Genomic DNA, 19,136 nt, shown 5'->3' on the forward strand with positions numbered 1-19,136 from the left:
ATTCTTAAGATTGTCCAATAAAAGTGCCCACTGAGGCCCAGAGACTCTGCAGCAGTGGTGACTGGGCAGGGAGTCAGAGAAGCAGCAGCAAATATAAAGTAGGTCTGAACAGAGTTGATGGTTACTAAGTGCTGAACTGTTTACATAGGTCTCCACCTAGGTTTCATGATCTATGTATTCTGAATGGAGATTCCCAGACTTAAAGGTTAATCCCATGCTTAAGAGCACGGACCTAGGAAGTGGAAGAGCTGGGATATAAAGCCAGACTGACTGACTCCAAAGTTCCTGCCATTCTTCTATGAGAATCACCCCTGTATTATAAATTCTCATATGTAACTTCTTATTTTATCTTCATGCTCTTTTGGTGCTGTTTTACTTAATATTTTTTATGGTGAAGTCTGTATTACCCAATTTGAATAGCCAAGACATCAAATATATTCTGTTATTGCCATCAGGACATATGGTAGGCCCTCTGAGGTATGGCACTATCTATTACAGATCACAAGAGTTAGAAACAGAAACAGAAGCAGCAAATGTATAGACAAAAGAGAGTGCCAAATAAAACAAAAAATTGGAAGAACTTTTTTTTTTTGTCCAGTGCCCCAGTATCTCTTTAGTACAATGTGAGCAAGCCAGTGCAAAAGAATTAAATCTTATCTCCTCCTTGTCCCTGTAACTAGAACATGCCTTTATGACACTTTTTTAAGAATCTAAAAGAACACCTTACTTATTAACAGGAATTGGCATATCAAGGCTGTTTAATTTCATGTTCATTTTCCCCTTCCTTTGTATTAAAATTGTGTGTGTGTGTGTGTGTGTGTCTATGTGTGTGTGTGTTGAAAATGGGAATGGGGTGAAGTTGCTCAGGCTGCCATAACAAAATGCCACAGGCTGAGTGGCTTCAATAAGGGAAGTTTATTTCTTGCAGATCTGAAGGTTGGAAGCTCAAGATGAAGGTGTCAGTAGGGTGGGTTTGTCCTGAGGCCTCTGCCCTTGGCTGATGGCCACCTTCTCACTGTGTCCACACATAGCCTTTTCTCTGTGTGCACATCCCTGTTCTCTCTCTCTCTCTATCTTCTTAAAAGGACACCCCCCATATTAGATCAGGGTCCCACCTTTATGACTTCCTTAAACCTTAATGACCTCCTTAAAGGCCCTCTCTCCAAACATAGTACATTGTGCATTAGGGCTTCAACATATGAATTTTGGGGAGACAGAATTCAGTCTATAACAGGGAGCATGTTATGAGGACCTCTGATCTCAAACTTCCTAAGATAGATGCACTTATTTTCTAAACTGTTTAGGTAAACTACAAAGTTTTTAAAACCAGTGTACAGTGGAAAATCCTTTATTTCTTTTCCTAAGAGACTGTAGTGTCTTTTCATCATTTTTTATGGTGCTAAAATATATATAACATAAAATTTGCCATTTTTAAGTGTACACTTCAGTGCATTGAGTCATTAAGCACATTCACAGTCTGGAAAGCCATCACTAATATCCATTTCCAAAACTCATCATCCCAAACAGAAATTCTGTGACCGTTAAGCAATGTCTTCTCATTCCCACCCCCACCCCGCTGCAGCCCCTAGTATTTTCTACTCTACTTTCAGCTTTTATGAATTTTGCTATACTAGGCCTATAGATCAGAGAATGCTTGAGCTTGAAGGGACCCAGTAGACTAAGTGTTTCTTGGTACAAAAGAAGCACCTTCAGCGAAGAGAGATGAAGTAGCTTGCCCAGCCAAACGTGCCTGTTTCATGGCAAAGCAGATCTCAGACTCGAGTTTTCTGACTCTCCGCGAGTCTTCCTACCAAAATACTTGAAATCTCCAGAATGGCAGTTACAGAATGACAATCTGAGGCTGCACTGTCTTTGTCTACTGCAGTAGTCACTAGTGGTTGTTGAGCATTGAAATGTGGCTTGTCTGAGTTGAGATGCGCAGTGAGTGTAAAATACACACCAGATTTCAAAGACTTGGCATGAGAAAAGTAACATAAAATAGGTCATGAATAATTTTTATATTGATTACATTTGAAATGGTAGTACTTTGTACATATTGGGTTAAATAAAGTGTATTATTAAAATAGGTTCACCTGTTTCTTTAAAAAAATGATTGAAAACTTCAACTTGTGACATGTTGCATGTTTCTATGGAAGAGCTCTGGTCTGAGGATTCATGTTAGGATACCACCTCCTCCCTCATCTCTTTCATGTCCTCTCCTGTCTCTACTCCTAACGTATAGTCTCTGTTCTCAGGAGCTATATATCGGGGGGAAAGGGCAGGAGTAATCAAAGGGGATGAAACTATCAAAATGGCTCATTTGATCACATTATTGGTTAAAAGTTAATACAAATGAAATACTTGGAGAGGCCTTGGATGTTTAGCACAACATTTTCTTGTAGGGAAAAGAATGTTTCATAAACATTAGGCTGTTTCTATTGCAAATAAAAGGAAGAAAGCAGAGCAAGCTTAAGTGAGGCAGGCAGGCCCTGGAAGGCTAACAGAGTAGCCCATGGAACCCGAGGACAAGGGTGCAGCCGAGCCTCAGATACAGTCTGGAGCTGGGCCTCAGCACTGCAGTGGGCTCTGTGAGTCCTTTCTCTCCCCATTCATCACTGTGAAGCACACTGGATTTTTTTTTATTCCAATCCGTATGATGACGATGATGATGACAAAAAGGAGAAACAGTAGTCACTGAACACTTAGTATAGACAAGGCACCATGCAAAGCACTTCATATTCATTAGCTCATTGAATCCTCATTAAATATATAATTTTCCCATGATTAAAAAATCAAGGTATAGGTAGGTTTACAACATTTTACCTAAGGCCATACAGCAATTAAATGGCAGTGCCAAGATTAGAATCAAGTGATTAGATGACTAACAATATGCCTATGCCTCTTAGCCTCTTGTTGTAAAGGACCATTACTGCCAAGAATGTTCACTTTCCATTTCCTGAAATAGCAGTATTTCATTCATAGGGTTGCATGAGGATTAAATGAGATACTGCGTGTAAATCCTAGAGTTCGTGTCAGCTGGTGATGTTATTGGTGTCGTTTTCTTTGTTCTAGAGAGCGGTAGACTGACACCAGACTCTTCATCTCAATTTCAAGTTATCAGTGGAGGGAGTCAGATTGACAGAACTTAAGTTAAGGACCCAGTTCAGGATGAATCAACTGTTCCCAGCAGGGAATAATGTTTGGGGTCAGAGATGGCTGCCTGGGGCTCTACCCTTGTGTATTAAGGAAGAAAGGTGAAGTGTTGGGAGCCAGGCTACCATCAGAAGTGATGTATACTACAATCTCTCAAAAGGATAAATAAATATTATGCTGGCCTCCAATATCACCATCTTATTTTATTTACCAGATTTCTTTATTTAGTAAGTTAGAAGTAGCACTGAAGACTGACTTCCATATTCTGAATTCCCAAATGAGACTTTTCTTTTATAGGCTATATTGATTAGTAACTTTTAAACTACAAACACCAGAAAAACCAAACTCACAAAGGATTAAAGAAAATGGAATTTCTAAAAAAAAAAAAAATGGGTTTTCTTTCTCTCACATAGCCACAAGTTTGGAGGCAGGGCTGGCTGGCCTCTCTGAGATTTCCTTAACCACTTTCACAAAGGGTGCAAGATGGCTGCCTCCAGGCAGCAGCTGTTGGGGTGTTTGCTATGAGGGCATATAAATATTTACTTCAAAAGAAATAGAAATATGTGCTTTGCAGAGTTCTAGCTAATCCATTTCTCTAAAAATGTTGCACCATAGACATTCGGAGAAGGCACTGTCAGGGAAATCACAAATTGCAATAGCATATATAACCCCTTTAATCCCACTCTATCAATTTCACTTCAGGGGAAGGTGCATCGAGTTTCTCATGTTCGGAAACCTACTGTGGCCTTTACCCTGAATCAGAACCAGAAGTGCAGGCGATGGCTAATTTCTTGAGAAAAAACATCAACCACGTTAAGGCTTACATCAGTATGCATTCATACTCCCAGCATATAGTGTTTCCATATTCCTATAATCGAAGCAAAAGCAAAGACCATGAGGAACTGGTAAGTGCTACTTAATTATTTTTTTCGATTGGCATTTCAGAAATAAAATAATACCTAGCTCAAGAATCAAAAACTATGGGGAAAAAATTTCTCCTTTGGCAGACAGATGGAAAGATGCTTTGTATTTTTGTCTCACTCTTCTGAGAGTCACTCTGGGTCAGGGTTCCCTGAGGGTATGTAAAGAATAGGTCCTACCCTGTGGATGTGAACTTTAGTCCAGCAGATGGGTCCCTACGAAAATGTCAGAAACATTGCTTGAAGGTCAGGGTTGAACTGTTCCACATGGAGCTGATCTACATATAAAACTATAAAAGCAAGTACAAGAGTCTCTGGAATTGTGGGTCTGCTTTGTGATAACTAGCTTTCTACAACAGCCTGGCATAGATCAAGTCCTGGCACGCATCGGGAATTGTGTACACACTGACTTCCTAACCCCCAGGGGTTCGGTCCTATTAAAAGCACCTTAATGTCAACATTGGAGCAAGAGTCCCCCTCACCCCTTTTTGGAATGTAGTAGAAGACACAGGAAGTTCAAAGAGGACTCATATAATCTGCTAACCCCTCACTACTTTTTGGTCCCAGATGTTCTATGTTTGGGTTGATGACAAAGAATGCAAGAGTTCTTGATGGATTGTAGCTAGGATTGGCCAACTTCTTACCCCAGTTGCTTTCCGGACATGGGAAGTGTTATGGTGACAGTCTGACTCTTGCTCAAGGTCTGATCTCTGTGTAGTGGTTTGTTTCTTACCGATTCCATTTGTTCTGGTTCTCTTTTTTTTTTCTTTTCTTTCTTCTTTTATTTTAACTTTTACTTATTTGTTTTTGTTATTGAAGTATAGTTGACATACAATGTTATATGAGTTTCAGATGTACAACATAATAATTCCACAATTCTATACATCATGCTCACCACAGTAAGTGTAGTTACCATCTGTCACCATATAACAATTACAATATTATGACTATATTCCCTATGATGCACTTTTTATTCCATGACTTATTTATTTTATAACTGGAAGTTTGTACCTCTTAATTCCCTTCACATATTTCATCCATCCTCCCAACCCCCCACCCCCAGCATCCACCAGTTTCCTCTCTGTATTTATGATTCTGTTTCTGTATTTTTGTTTGTTTGTTCATTTGCTTTGTTTTTTAGATTCCACATATAAGTGTAATCATATGGTATTTGTCTTTCTCTAACTTATTTCACTTAGCATAATACCCTCTAGGTCCATCCATGTTGTTGAAAATGCAAGATCTCATTCTATTTTGTGGCTGAATAATATTTTATTACATATATATACACCCCACATCTTCTTTATCCATTCATCTATCAACAGATACCTGAGTTGTTTCCATAACTTGGCTATTGTAAATAATGCTGCAGTAAACAGAGGGGTCACATATCTTTTCAAATGAGTGTTTTCATTTGCTTTGGGTAAATACCCAGTAGTGGAATTACTGGATCACATGATATTTTTAGTTTCAGTTTTTTGAGGAGCCCCCGTACTATTTTCCATAGTGGTCACACCAATTTACATTCCTACCAAACAGTCCACAAGAGTTTTGTTTTGTCCACATCCACGCCAACAACCGTTATTTCTTGTATTTTTGATACTAGCCATTCTGACAGGTATAAGGTGATATCTCGTTGTGGTTTTGACATGCATTTCCCTGATGTTTGGTGATGTTGAGCATCTTTTCATGTGTCTGTTCGCTGTCTGCATGCCTTCTTTGGAAAAATGTCTATTCAGGTTCTCTGCCTATGTTTTAGGTAGATTATTTGTGGATTTGGGTTTTGTTTTGTTTTTGTTTTTGTTTCGTTGTTTTGGTATTAATGTGTATGTCCTGGTTCTCTTACAGGAATAAACTATAGCCACATTAGGGGCTAGCAGTTACTGATGACAAATAGAAGATTATTTGCATTTTCTGAAAACAGCTCATTTAGAACATAAACATACTCGATACTTGCTTTCTTTCTTCTTCTCAAAGGAAAACTTTAAAGGAAACCTCCTTTATTGGTGTTATCCTTGAAGAAATGAAAGGCTATTTATCCTGATTTGGAAATAGAATGAGCCTGATTTCCCTTATTTTTGGATTACTGTTATCACAAGCAATTGTTAAGAGTTATTTTGTGTAAAATATTATGTTTGGGGGACATTAAAAGAAACATTAGGTGGGACCCTGCCCTTTAAGAGAACATGATATGGTTAGGGAGCTCAGCCATCAGCAAATGTTACAAATAGCTATATTCTAAGTGCAGTACTACTAAATCAGTGGTGCAGATGGTAGATCTTCTGACTAGGATAGCAGGGGGTGGCCTTGTTAACTTGATTCAGAAGGAAATGCTAGGAAAGCTAGGGGATAAAGTCCTTGCTCTTCAGGAATTTATCATCTATTAAGGGGTGACATACTGTAAAGAAAAAAAAATAATAATAAAAGGCTATTGACAACAAAGAACAGATACATTTTCAGCCAGAAATGGAAAAATAGGAAATCTAGAGGCAGACAGGTAAGGGAGGACATTGAAAGCGGAGGAAATATGTTCCCCACAGGAAGTGTGTTTAGGTGTGGGGGGTGTGTTCAAGTGTGTGTGGGTGTGAAACTGGAGGGTGACACCATCAGAAAGTAGATGTGGTCAGCTTGTTTGAATGTCAGAATGAATTTGTATTTCATTCTGTAGACAGTGGGGTTCCACTAAAACTTTTTTGAACGAAGCAATGCTACAATGTAATATGCACTGATATTCCTCTGGGTTCTTTAAGAGAGTGTCAATGAGTACTAGCATCAACCTCATAAAAGATGATAAGCTAGAACCAAATGTAGTAGAATAAGGGATTTATTTATTAGCCTATCCCATACTGGGCACATGATCCTTTTTACTTGATGAGTCTTTAGGAGTTATTAGACATTTTACACAAGAAGACAATAGTCTGTGAGAAGGAAATGATTCATAGGTATATATAGTATTTAGAGAAGTTGCATTTGAAGTTTGGTGATAATTTTGGAGCGCCTGGGTGACTCAGTTGGTTAAGTGTCCAACTCTTGATTTTGGCTCAGGTCATGATCTCAGGTTGTCATATTGAGCCTGTTGTCAGGCTCTGCACTCAGTGCTGAGGCTGTTCCAATATTCTCCCTCTCCCTCTGCTCCTCCCCCTCCAAATTAATTAATTAGTTAATTTAATTCTCTAAAAAAATAAAGTTTGATGATAATTTTGTGTAGGAATAGGGTAATCCCAGGCTGTTGGCCTTTGAGATACAGTTGTACTTCATTTTATATAATAAGTGAATTCCTGAAGACCAAAAAGCATGTGTGAATTATTTTTCCTTCAAGTTAAATAAAATTTTCAATGTATTAGAAGAGTCTATGTTTAAAGCCACCCAAATGTGATTTCCATAAAGCAAAAAATAATTTTTAAAGTTTATTTATTCTTCTTACTGTGTGGATTTTCCACATGTACGTTTTTTTTTCTAGCTCTACTGGTCTGTAATTGATGTGTAACATTGTATAAGTTTGAGGTGTACAATGTGATGAATTGGTACACTTACACATTGTGAAATGATCACCACAATAAGGTTCGTTAACACATCCATCACCTTACATAATTACAACTTTTTCTTTTGTGGTGAGAACATTTAAAATCTATTCACTCAGCAACTTTCAAGTATATGAAATAGTGGTGTTAACTATAGTCTCTATGCTGTGTGTTAGGTCCCTGAAACTTATTTATCTTATAACTGGAAATTTATATCTCATGACGAACATCTTTCCATCTCATTCACATCCCAAGCACCTGGCAACCACCATTCTACTTTCTATTTCTTCCTATACACAGTTTGATTCAATTAACATATGATTGTTTTATTAAGAAACTTCTACCTGTCCTACTTCAAAGCTGCACATTAACTGAAATTCCGTATTCTATTGATTTCAGTCCCTAGTGGCCAGTGCAGCAGCCCGTGCTATTGAGAATATTAATAAAAATACCAGATATACTCATGGCAGCGGTTCAGAAACTTTATGTAAGTATTTCTTCTTAAGATCTTGGAGAACTGTGAGGTACTAAAGAAATCTGTGTGTTTGGTTTTTCTGTGTGGGTTTAATTTTTCTAAATGGAATCTTTAAACAAGGTCACATGTAAAATAGTTGGATTACAACAATCAGAAATGGAAGTGTAATAGCCATGAGAGCACTGAACAAGGCTATATTAATAAATGAATACACTCAAAAGAAGCCAAAATTATATTTAAGAAATCATATTCATTTGTTGAAGGGCATCTCGGTTCCTTCCACGATTTAGCTATTGTGGACAATGCTGCTATGAACATTGGGGCCCTTCAACAGATGACTGGATTAAGAAGTTGTGGTCCATATATACAATGGAATATTACTCAGCTATCAGAAAGAACGAGTTCTCAACATTTGCTGCAACATGGACAGCACTGGAGGAGATAATGCAAAGTGAAATAAGTCAAGCAGAGAAAGACAATTATCATATGATTTCTCTCATCTATGGAACATAAGAACTAGGAAGATCGGTAGGGGAAGAAAGGGATAAAGAAAGGGGGGTAATCAGAAGGGGGAATGAAGCATGAGAGACTATGGACTCTGAGAAACAAACTGAGGGCTTCAGTGGGGAGGGGGGTGGGGGAATGGGATAGGCTGGTGATGGGTAGTAAGGAGGGCACGTATTACATGGTGCACTGGGTGTTATACGCAACTAATGAATCATTGAACTTTACATAAAAAACCAGGGATGTACTGTATGGTGACTAACATAATATAATAAAAAAACATTAAAAAAAAGAAAAAATAATAAATCATGTTCATTGCCTTAGAGCAGAAATTATAGAATTGGCATCACACTGGTTGAGTGAAACAGGAGAGGTCATAAAGCGTCAAAAGAATGTGTAAGATGTCCAGCGCTCCCATTCAAAGTTGTTCCCTATACAAATCTAGGGACCCCTATTTGCATTAGATGCTTTGAGATAACAGGCTGTGCCTACTGAAGCACACTATATCGTTAAATGTCTTTAGTTTGTATCACACCGATGACAGCCTGTATGTGGCAAACTCTTAAGAAATATTTTTAAATTTAACTTCTGCTAGCAGATATTTATCAAAGGACTCTTTTTACCCATATGGGGATGACAGACAATGATTTTTTTCTTTTGAAGCTGGAGGAGGAGATGGCAAAAGAGGAACAGAAAATAAACATGTAACCAAGTGTCAGCAAACTGTGACCCATAGGCCAAATTCAGCCGCTTGTCTTGTATAACCTGTGAGATAAGAATGGTTCTCCCATTTTTAAAAGATTTTATGTATTTACTTATTTATTTTAGAGAGAGTGTGCAAGTGGGAGGAGGGGCAGAGGGAGAGACAGAGAATGCCAAGCAGACTCCATGCCTAGTGGAGCCTGATGAGGGGCTGGATCTCACAACCTTGAGATCATGACCTAATCAGAAATCAAAAGTCTGATGCTTAACTGACTGAGGCACCCAGACACTCCAGTTTTTCCATTTTTTAAAAGGTTGGAAAAAAAAAGATTTTGTGACTCATTAAAATTATATGAAATTCAAATTTCAGTATCCAAAGATAAAGTTTTATTTGAACAGAGTCATACCCATTTATTCATGTGTTGTCTCTGACAGCTTTCATGGTAGTAGGGTCAAGTAGTTGTGACATACTCTGTTGCCTACAAAGCCTAAAATACTTACTATCCAGTCTTTTGGAGAAAAAGTTTGCCAATCTCTGATGTAGACAACAAAAGAGTCAAATACAGTATAATCCCATTGAGAAGTGAAGAAAATAAAACAGGCTTACGGGTTTGAGGACTCCAGGAGAGAGGGGCTACTTAGCTAAAGTGGCCTAGGAGGGTCTTTCTCTGTAGATGACACTTCTGGGAAACCTACCTGATGAGTGTCTGCCAAACAGTGGTGTAGGGGGAAAAACAGGGACAGAAAATGGCTTGTGACAAGGCCCTGAGACAATATTCAAAGCCCCAAAGTTTTCTTTAACAGGTATGATCTACAGGCATATAAAAACACATTCATCTTAATAATCACATTCATATTATTTTCAATAAATTGCTTGAGCACAAGATGCCCTATTAATAGAAAGTCCAGACTCTTCCTCTTTCTCCTCAACAGCCCCCAAATGTCTCAGAACAAAGTGGGGCCAGATTGGTCCACGTGGTATCTCTGTCTCTTGGTATCACTGGCCCACAGCTGCCTTTGCTGACCCAGGTCCTTGCTCTGTCAGAGAGGGACCCCACAGCTTCCTTTCACAATTTAGAGCTTTCTTGATTCTCATCCTTTTCTCTACCATTGCTCCTCAAAGTATAACCACAGTGTCTCAGGGCTGGAGGAACTTACAAAGCAACTTTCTGGTGTGATGAAATCAGTCTATCTCTACACATTCATTCATTCAGTCAGTATATATCCGTGAGAATGTGTTCATAAGAATGCGAAAATGGCTGGAAGAAGAAATGCCAAATACTGATAGTGGTTGTCAGAAATATTTGCTGAATAACTTATTTGATCCACTGCTGAGGGATATTTTCAATATTATAAACAGTGCTTTGGTAAACAACTTTTCAGTTAACTCAAGTATAGGCATTAGAAAGAGGCAAAAATGATGACTTTATAATATGATTGTCTACCTGGAAAACAGTAGAAATCAACCAAAAATATTAGTAACAATCAAAAGTTGAGTAAGGGGGCTATGAACTAAATATACAGAAATCTAAAGCTCTCTTATATACCAAAAATAATCAGGTAGATAATAAAATGGTACCTACTGCCCCTCTTTATGTACATATATGTAAGTTTCACACATATATACATACCAATACATATATGTGGATTCATTGTTAATGTATATATGTGTGTACACATACAAATCCATATATTTATGTGAATAACTTAGAAAATTTTACTGGTGTACATAAAAGAGGATAAATAAAAGGAGAAAGTTACCATAGTTTTCAGTGGGAAAGCAAAATAAAAATGTGTCAGTAGTGCTAAATTAATCTGTATATTTAACGCAATCGCAATGAACAGTTAAATGACTGAATTTATTTGAAAGAATGAATTTGGTAGAAGAGCTTGTAAAATTTTCTGAAAGACGAGACTAATAAGAGAGAATTTGCCTCAACCAGGTATTAAGGCACATTATAAACTTATAGTAATGCAGACTGTGGAGCTGAGCCAGGAAAAGATAGATCAACAGAAGGGAATAGTGGAAACAGAAAGACACTTAAGTATATAAGGGCATCTAGTATCTCATAAAGGAGGCATTTCTAAGAATGTTAGTTATTCAATTAATAGGGTTGGAAAACCCAACAAGCTACTCAGAAAAAGAAATTAATTGATTTACTAGCATATATTTCTCTAAAATAAATCCTAGATAGATAAAATATTTTAATATAAACACTCTGCCATAAACCAAGTTGAAAGCTAAATAACCAAATAAGAAAAAAAATTCACATATTACACAAGCCTAATAACAATAATGTTGCTATTATAAACAATTTATAAAATCAATTGAGTAGAAAAATGAGCAAAAACAACTGGTAAAAAATGTAAAGATGGACAATAAAGATACCAAATAAAATGTTCAACTCAGTGGTAATCAAAGAAAGAAAATAAGATGATTCAATATTATTTTTCATCCATAAAATCACCAGAAATGCATAATTCCTGTGCATGGTATGGGAGGAGGACGTGGACATATTCATACCCTGCCATGTGGAGATGTAACTTGGTTCAATTCTTTTTCAGGTTATTTGGGAACATGTAGCATCATTGTAAAAAATACTTATTCTTAGGCTAGTGAATCTACTTCTAGGGAAGAATATTCTAAAGAAACAAAGAAGCAATTAGTAAAAACAAGAAAGATCATTGTAAAGTTGTTTATATTAACTAGAAATTAGAAAAAAAAGTCTTAAGTTCTCCAAGTAAATAATTATTGAACTTATTATACCCAGCTTTACAATGTAGTGCTATGAGATCATGAAAAATGATAACGTAGACTTGAAGTCATTGATACATAAAGCTGTTCAGATAGATTATGTTTAGAAATATTACAAAACTGCATGTATAGGATGATCTTATTCACGTAGGGAAAATTTAAGTATGTTAAAGCATGCACTGAGGAAAAAGTAACACTGAAATGTTAATGGTGATTATTACTCCTTGGCAGAAATATGGGTAATTTTTATTTTCTTCCTTAACCTGTTTTTTTTTTCATCTCCATTTTCTACCAGAAACTTAGATTACTTAATAATCAGAAAAAGCTGAGCTATTTTTATATTTAGGGGAAAAAAATCCATTTTGTTAGTTATCTTAAAACATCTGTATTTCAAAAAGTAATTTCTTTTTTCTTCTTGTAGACCTAGCTCCTGGAGGTTCAGATGACTGGATCTATGACTTGGGCATAAAATATTCGTTTACAATTGAACTTCGAGATAAAGGCAGATACGGATTCTTGCTGCCAGAGCGTTACATCCAACCCACTTGTAGAGAAGCTCTCGCCGCTATCTCTGAAATAGTTGGGCATGTCATCAAGAATGTTTAACGCCCTTCATTTTTTCACTTTTCTCTCATATTCTAATTTACTGGTTCCAACAAGACTGAATCATTGTACCCGTTCTTCTAAAATTTTATCAGTAGTTTTGAGAAAAGGTTTTCCTGTTCCTTGCTTTTGTCAAAGAACAAAATAAATGCTACCTTAAAATTAAGGCAGAAAAGGGCCCACATTTCTTTTTCCTTTTTAAAAAATTTGTAAGAGGCTAGATACGAATTTTGATTCAGGATGTTTGACTACCCACGTCAAGCAATTTTAATAACTAGGTTCTTTTGGATCATTGGACCGCAAAAGGAAAGGTGGTTACAAGTACATTAAAGATTTCTGCTCCAAACTTTCAATGAACTGCTTGCGCCTTTAAAAACACAACCGTGTGTCCTTTGCTCCACAGTAATAAGCGATGGCCCCTGTAAGCGGAGGAGTGTCAAAAACACAACAAACACCACCTGTCACTGCTCACTAGCAAATGAACGAATGGCTGTAGTTATTTTCAACAACAGATGTGGCATTTACAACACCTGTTTATTGTAAGAGATTATGTAATAAAAGGAGTAAACTCTTTCTCTTAAATTCACTTTTTATTGGAAATTTTGGCTCTCCCTGCTTTATAGAATGCACCCCAAGGATTTGATGATTTCCACTGCACTCCTACGAGCCGACGTTACGCCCAGGGGCGTGTCTCCGAGGGGGCGGTGCCTGCGCGCTGACGACTAATCTGGGGGCCGGAAGCTGCCTCGGTCCGCTGGGAATCTGGGCAAACATTTGACTTCCGGCGGCATTTTGAGTCGGTCCTTGTAGCGGCCTGGTAGTGTTTTCGTTGCTTTTTCTTGCTCTCTAGTCTCTCTTCGTTCTTTTTCGCCCTACATCTCAGTCTCACTCGACCCTAGATAAGCGGCAGGCGGGTTCTGCTTCTCAGCTTCCCCGGGGGCCTCTCGCTAGCGAAGGGCCGGTTCCCGGGAGCCGCGCGCGCACCTCCTTCTCCTCGCCGTCGTCTTCCCGGGGCCAGGCGCGGGGACAGAGAGTCGCCTCCCCCGCTCCTCGGAGCGGTGGCGGCGGTAGCGCCTCCGGACTGAGCTTGCGATAGGAGCTCGGGGAGGAGGTAAGCTTGAATTTTGTGAATTGGTGTGGGTATCAGTGTAAAGGCGTTGGACGGACTCGGCATGGGGAGGCCCCGGGTTGTCCTCCATACCCTCTTGGGTCACACCAGTTTTTTTTTAACTCTCCTTGAGCATCCCACCCTTAATTCTGCAATTGCTCCCGGGGCTCAGGCTTCGCTTCTCGCTCTTGTTCTGATGGCGGCGAGTTTAAGAGGACGGGTGGATTCAGACAAAAGACTGTGCTGGGTCCCTACCAAAAAGGCTTGGGAACCCTTGCGCAGTACTCGCATTTGTGTTCGCTGGACGGGGGCAGGAATATGGTCTTAGATTTAGAGGTTCCCTCTTTACGTATTCCAGACCTTCAGGAAAAATTATCTTGCTGTTGGTTGTATTTGGTTTTGCTTATTTCCCGACAGTGATAATTTAACGACTCGGGTCCTGGAGCTTGAGGAGTGCTACTTTATCTTTACATTCCCTAGGTAGTTACTTTTGGCAACTGTCAGAAACTGGGGAAGGTGGAGTGAAAGGAGAGGGTGTGCAGTTTGGCATTATCTCTTTCTAAATAGGTTAAAATTATGTGGCTGGAAAATTGATCAGAGTTGATATTACTTGAATGATATTGGTAGGATCTTGTTTGAGGAGCGTAGTGTCTTAAGCTATTCGGTTATATTGCGAAGTTTTCAGATAATTTGAACTACTCTGAAAATTATAGGCGTATACTATCTCTTCAGGTTTTTGGTTTTTTTGAAGAAATAATTTTAAAAGTTTGGAAAATATCTTCACACCTCAACTTTTCAGGGTCCATGATACTGTTGCAGTTAATCTAAATGTTTATGCAGTATAATCCATGCATGTGTATATGGTGCCAGTTAGGGGAGTCTAGTTTTGTAATATTTGAAATTAATGGCTTTAGTACCTAAGAGAATATTTTTAAGAGTATTGCGGACATAATCTGTAGATTTTCAAATAATTTCCAAATTCTTAATGAAATATTTAGATTATGACAATTTAAACAAGAGGCTACTAAGATGCAGGTGTGTAGCAATTCGTGTCTGTAAAAATAGTTGCAACATGAAACTTAGACTTTTACTGTGTGGATCTGGTAGGATCCAATTTTATCAAGTGCATGCCTGTTACTGGCTTTCTAATTCTTGCTGTTTCAAAATGAATATTGATTGCATATTTAAGTTATGCAAATCAATCCAATTTTCATATTGGTAAATTAATACTAAAATTCATCAAGTGGATGCTATTTTCACTTCTGTACAGGTTATTAGCATGTTAATAAGTTGTCAGTGTTAATTTGTATTACGGTATGCATTGGCAGTTAAATATAGAAATCAAAATTGTTTAATTGACATTTGAAGAGTTGGTTTTCAGTGGATGTTAGTCTTCCCAACCTTCCCCAACCCCATTCTCCATTTCATACACAGTTGGAGCTATTTTAGTAGATAGTTAGTAACAGCTGTAGGTTAACTGGTGTTGCTATTTAAAGTATCTTTATTCTTTTTGGTAGTCTGCATGTTGCAGTTCTGTTTATTTCACTTTATGGTAGTTGCTAGCATTGGCTCTTTTCTGTGCATAGTCTTTTTAACAAATTATTTTTTTCTGCACAGTGCTGCAGTATTGCCATGCTCATTTTAGTTAGTCAATTTAGTTCTGTTAATTCTGTTTGGAATTAAATTTGGAATTGTTTTAGTCTATCTGTAAGCAACCTGCAAGATTGTTTTAGAAAGTTATTTTTAAAAAAATTCTCCCAGACTATACATCAAATAAACTTAATGTTTTTCTTTCAAAAATATGAAATATAAATAGGAAGAGACCTTATTTTTAATATAAACCTTTTAATTTTAGAACTTCAGTGGATAAGAATTTATTCTACCAGTTAGTAAATTTATGTAGTTTTTATTGTTTAATTACTTGACAGTTTCCTAATATTATTCTGCAACTTACCCAGATTAAAATAATATATGCTTTCATTTGTGCTAGGGGAAGATGAGGCCTCAAAAAGATGTAATTATGGATTAAAATGAGGATACTAGAATTGATATATGTTTTATTGACAAGATTTTAGTAATTAGGCTTCAGGAATCATTGATCATTTGTATGTTTCCCCTTTCTTAGCCATATTTATAAGGTGTATCTTTGAGTACATTGTGATATTTGTAAGTTTTGGGGAGAGAAAGGGGACTGTTCCCATTTATTAAGACGATCTTTTGTTATATTTTACTAGATTCAAACTCTTTGCCCCCTGTTTTTCAATTGAAAATGTATCATAAAAACCTTGATATTTATTTACTCTGCAAATGGAGGGGAGAAATAGGAAAATAACTCCATAGACTTTCACCGGTGGTGAAATGTTGGTGTTTGGGAAAGACATGATAATGTGGGTGAAAGTGTAATGACAACTTGAAATCAAAGATTAATTTGAAAACAAAACTGGAGGGAAAAGATTTAAAGTCTCTGAGGTAGGGAAGACTTTGATATTTACATTTCTATTTTATTGTTTCTAACTTTTCTCACATACTTTGAAGCATTTGCTTATTGAAGCCTGTTTAGATATTAATTGAAAAAGGTTTTTATCCCCACTCAGTCCAATCTATATTTTATTATATTGTGGTATTTATTTGCCTTTGAGGGCTCAAATTTTTAGATTAAAAATTCTAATTAAGTCATTTTAGTTGGTCACATACTTAATATACAGTATTATATAAAAGTAAATGCTTTTCTGGTGTATTGTAGATTATGTGTATATATTTAGACAAGTAGGATTTAAAATATTATATTTTGTATCCTTTATAAGCATAAAGCATTTTATCTATGTCAGTCATATTATTCAGTAATAATATTTCGAAAACTTACTATTGCTGACTACTATTTGAAGTTCCTAGATAGATGATCAGAAGAATTCCTCTTCCTTTCAATTAGAAGACTTCAAGTCATACTTTTTCCCTTTTGTCTTAGATTTTTTTATTCCTGTCTATGACCTCCCTATAACATAGACCTGGTACTCAAAGTCAGTGCAATTTTAGGAGGAAGCCTGACACTGTTGGATTCTGAGAATATGACTTTTACTTTGCTGTTTTTCCCTAAGTTGGAGGACTCAAAGTAGCTAAAAGTAAAATTCCAGTGATAATAACTGTGTAGATGAATCTTGATGTCACATGTACAAGCAACTTTGTCTCTGTGGGAAGGTACTTTTTTAGTGGCAGGAATATATACAAGGAGGAGTATAAGATTCCATCATCAGTCCTCACTTGTTTGTCTTTGACATAGTCCTCCAAACCTTTTGAAATCTTCAAAGTTTACGTTAGTGATCTAGGATTGGAGAGAAGCCATGGTTTTCAGTGGTAGGTCAGGGGAGTAGTGGACTGCTGATCTAAGCAACAGATTATAGAGCAGGAAGAGAAACAGTGGAGTTAATACCTGGAGCCCGCAGAAAAAACAAGAAAGGAGATGCTAGATGACCAGTGTTCAGGTATAATAATAAATAGCTGTTGCCCAAATTGTGGAAAGCACTACCATTAATTTTTTTGGAGGAGGGTGTGTTGGGAGTGGCAGCATGCTGCGGCTGTATAGGAGTTTGGGGAGCAGAACTATTTCCATTGATAGTAGAGGGAAATATGTAAGGAGAGGGTTAGTTGTCTTGAGACAGCATGAGGCGATGGTGTGCCTGTTTTCTAAGTTCTAAATAACTAATAAGAGCTAATAAGGAACTTTTAGAACTCATTCAATTTTAACTTTATTAATAAATGTTTAAAAAATTGAATTAGTGAATGAAGGTTACAATGTACATCTCTATATTAATATTTATAGTAACATAATGAGACTTGACCATTTGTTTTTGTTCTAAACTTGCCCTATTTTTTGTGACATGTTCACTTTTTATGGACTCCTTGCTCAAATATAAATTGTAAAAAAGTGGTTTTCTCAGTTAAGCAAAGCTCTACATTTTCTAGAAGATCTTTTCTCAGTTCCATTTATCTTGGCCTTCCGTTCTATAAAGAACTTTTCAGTTCAGTAAATCAAATGGACATGTGAAATTTTACCAAATTTTACTCTGTAAGTTCACATTTGGGCTGAGAATGAAATCAAAGATTATCTTATAATACTAACTGTTGTATGTAGGGTTGGCTGTATAGTTCCTTATTTGGAGAACAGTTGATACTTATGTGGTTTTATGTTGCAGCAAACTCTTATTAATGTGTCACTCTACACTAATTTTTAAAAATTTGTAAAGTTACTTTCCAATTTCTCTGAATCACTAAAAATTAATTACTAAAATGTTTGTATTTTATATTAAAGAATAAGAATATACATTTTTTTCCAATTTAAAACTACCGTATTGTATCATTTTTATTTTCCTCTTGGTTCATTATCTGTTCATTTGTCAAATGTTGTCCTTACTCCTAGGATTTTTTTAAAAATGTGACCTGAGAAGAAGTATCTAACTAAACCAGATATTGTTTATAATTTTTTTAAACTTTTGATTTGGTACTATCAAGACTTAATTTCCTTTCAAGTGATATGTTTTTATTTTGAAACCGCTTTAAAGAGCTTCTTGAATTTGTGAATTTTATGGAGACCAGTTCTGTACCAGATGGAACTTTTACTTCTTTAGCAACCATTCATTCTAGTAACTTTTGACTATTGATAAGATTTCAACTAATTGGACTATATGAAATATGATTTGGTTTAGTCCCCCCCCCCTTAGGCAGTTCCTACCCAGTTCCCACAGTGATGTACTAATTTTTTCTAGATCTATAACTTAATGTTTTTTTCTAACATATATCATAAATACTGATATCTGATGTTTTCATTTCCAGTTGAATCACCTGATTATATACTTGGATTTGTTTTGTTATGGTTTTAGTTTTAAATATTTTATTTACTTTTGTAAAATATTCTTACAATTTGTCTTTCTTGTTTCTAATAATGGTAAGATAGCCTGTTCATCACTTTTAGCATCTTTGACTTTTATGTCAATGTAGTATAAATTATAGAAACATCTTGGCTTCTAGTTCTGTAGCCTGTCCTATTTTGAAAGAAAGTCATTTTGTCAACATTGAATTTTCTTTATATTATTGAAAATAAATGTCCTTGATTAGATTGTTCTTTTTTAAGCTCTGTTAAGATAGAGAAAATATTTAAATAGTTTGTATTTTTCTCCCAAGCTGATTTTTGGAATATACCTAATGTCACAAACTGTATAAAGCATAATTTCTACTATCAATAAAATTCTCACCTGATTTTATTTTCCAATTCTCTTTGACATGGCTTTCTTTTCCAGTTAACTACCTTATGGGGAATAGCACAACTTTTCCTTAAAAGATAGTTAACTAAATTTTGAAACTTAGAAACTGAACATTTTGTAGTTGTTTTCTGAGGTTGGAT

At 36.5% G+C, this 19,136-nt stretch overlaps 2 protein-coding genes across 8 annotated transcripts in view; both read left to right on the plus strand.

Moving 5' to 3' along the window:
- CPB2 (carboxypeptidase B2) overlaps positions 1-13,206 on the plus strand; it is a 61,222-nt gene extending 48,016 nt beyond the window's left edge. The window contains exons 11-13 of the mRNA XM_040622866.1: positions 3,856-4,058; positions 7,994-8,081; positions 12,452-13,206. Of these exons, the coding sequence (XP_040478800.1) occupies positions 3,856-4,058; positions 7,994-8,081; positions 12,452-12,636 (476 nt within the window). The 3' untranslated portion in view covers positions 12,637-13,206. The remainder of the gene's footprint in view (positions 1-3,855; positions 4,059-7,993; positions 8,082-12,451) is intronic.
- Positions 13,207-13,379: 173 nt separating this feature from the next.
- ZC3H13 (zinc finger CCCH-type containing 13) overlaps positions 13,380-19,136 on the plus strand; it is a 97,442-nt gene continuing 91,685 nt past the window's right edge. For 6 of the 7 annotated variants that reach the window (XM_040622876.1, XM_040622885.1, XM_040622886.1 and 3 more), the window contains exon 1: positions 13,380-13,744. The gene's annotated coding sequence lies outside the window, so the exon portion shown is untranslated. The remainder of the gene's footprint in view (positions 13,745-19,136) is intronic. The other variant, XM_040622902.1, reaches the window with a different exon arrangement.

This window comes from Ursus maritimus, unplaced genomic scaffold (assembly GCF_017311325.1).
Source record: "Ursus maritimus isolate PB19 unplaced genomic scaffold, ASM1731132v1 scaffold_10, whole genome shotgun sequence".
Lineage (NCBI taxonomy): Eukaryota > Metazoa > Chordata > Mammalia > Carnivora > Ursidae > Ursus > Ursus maritimus.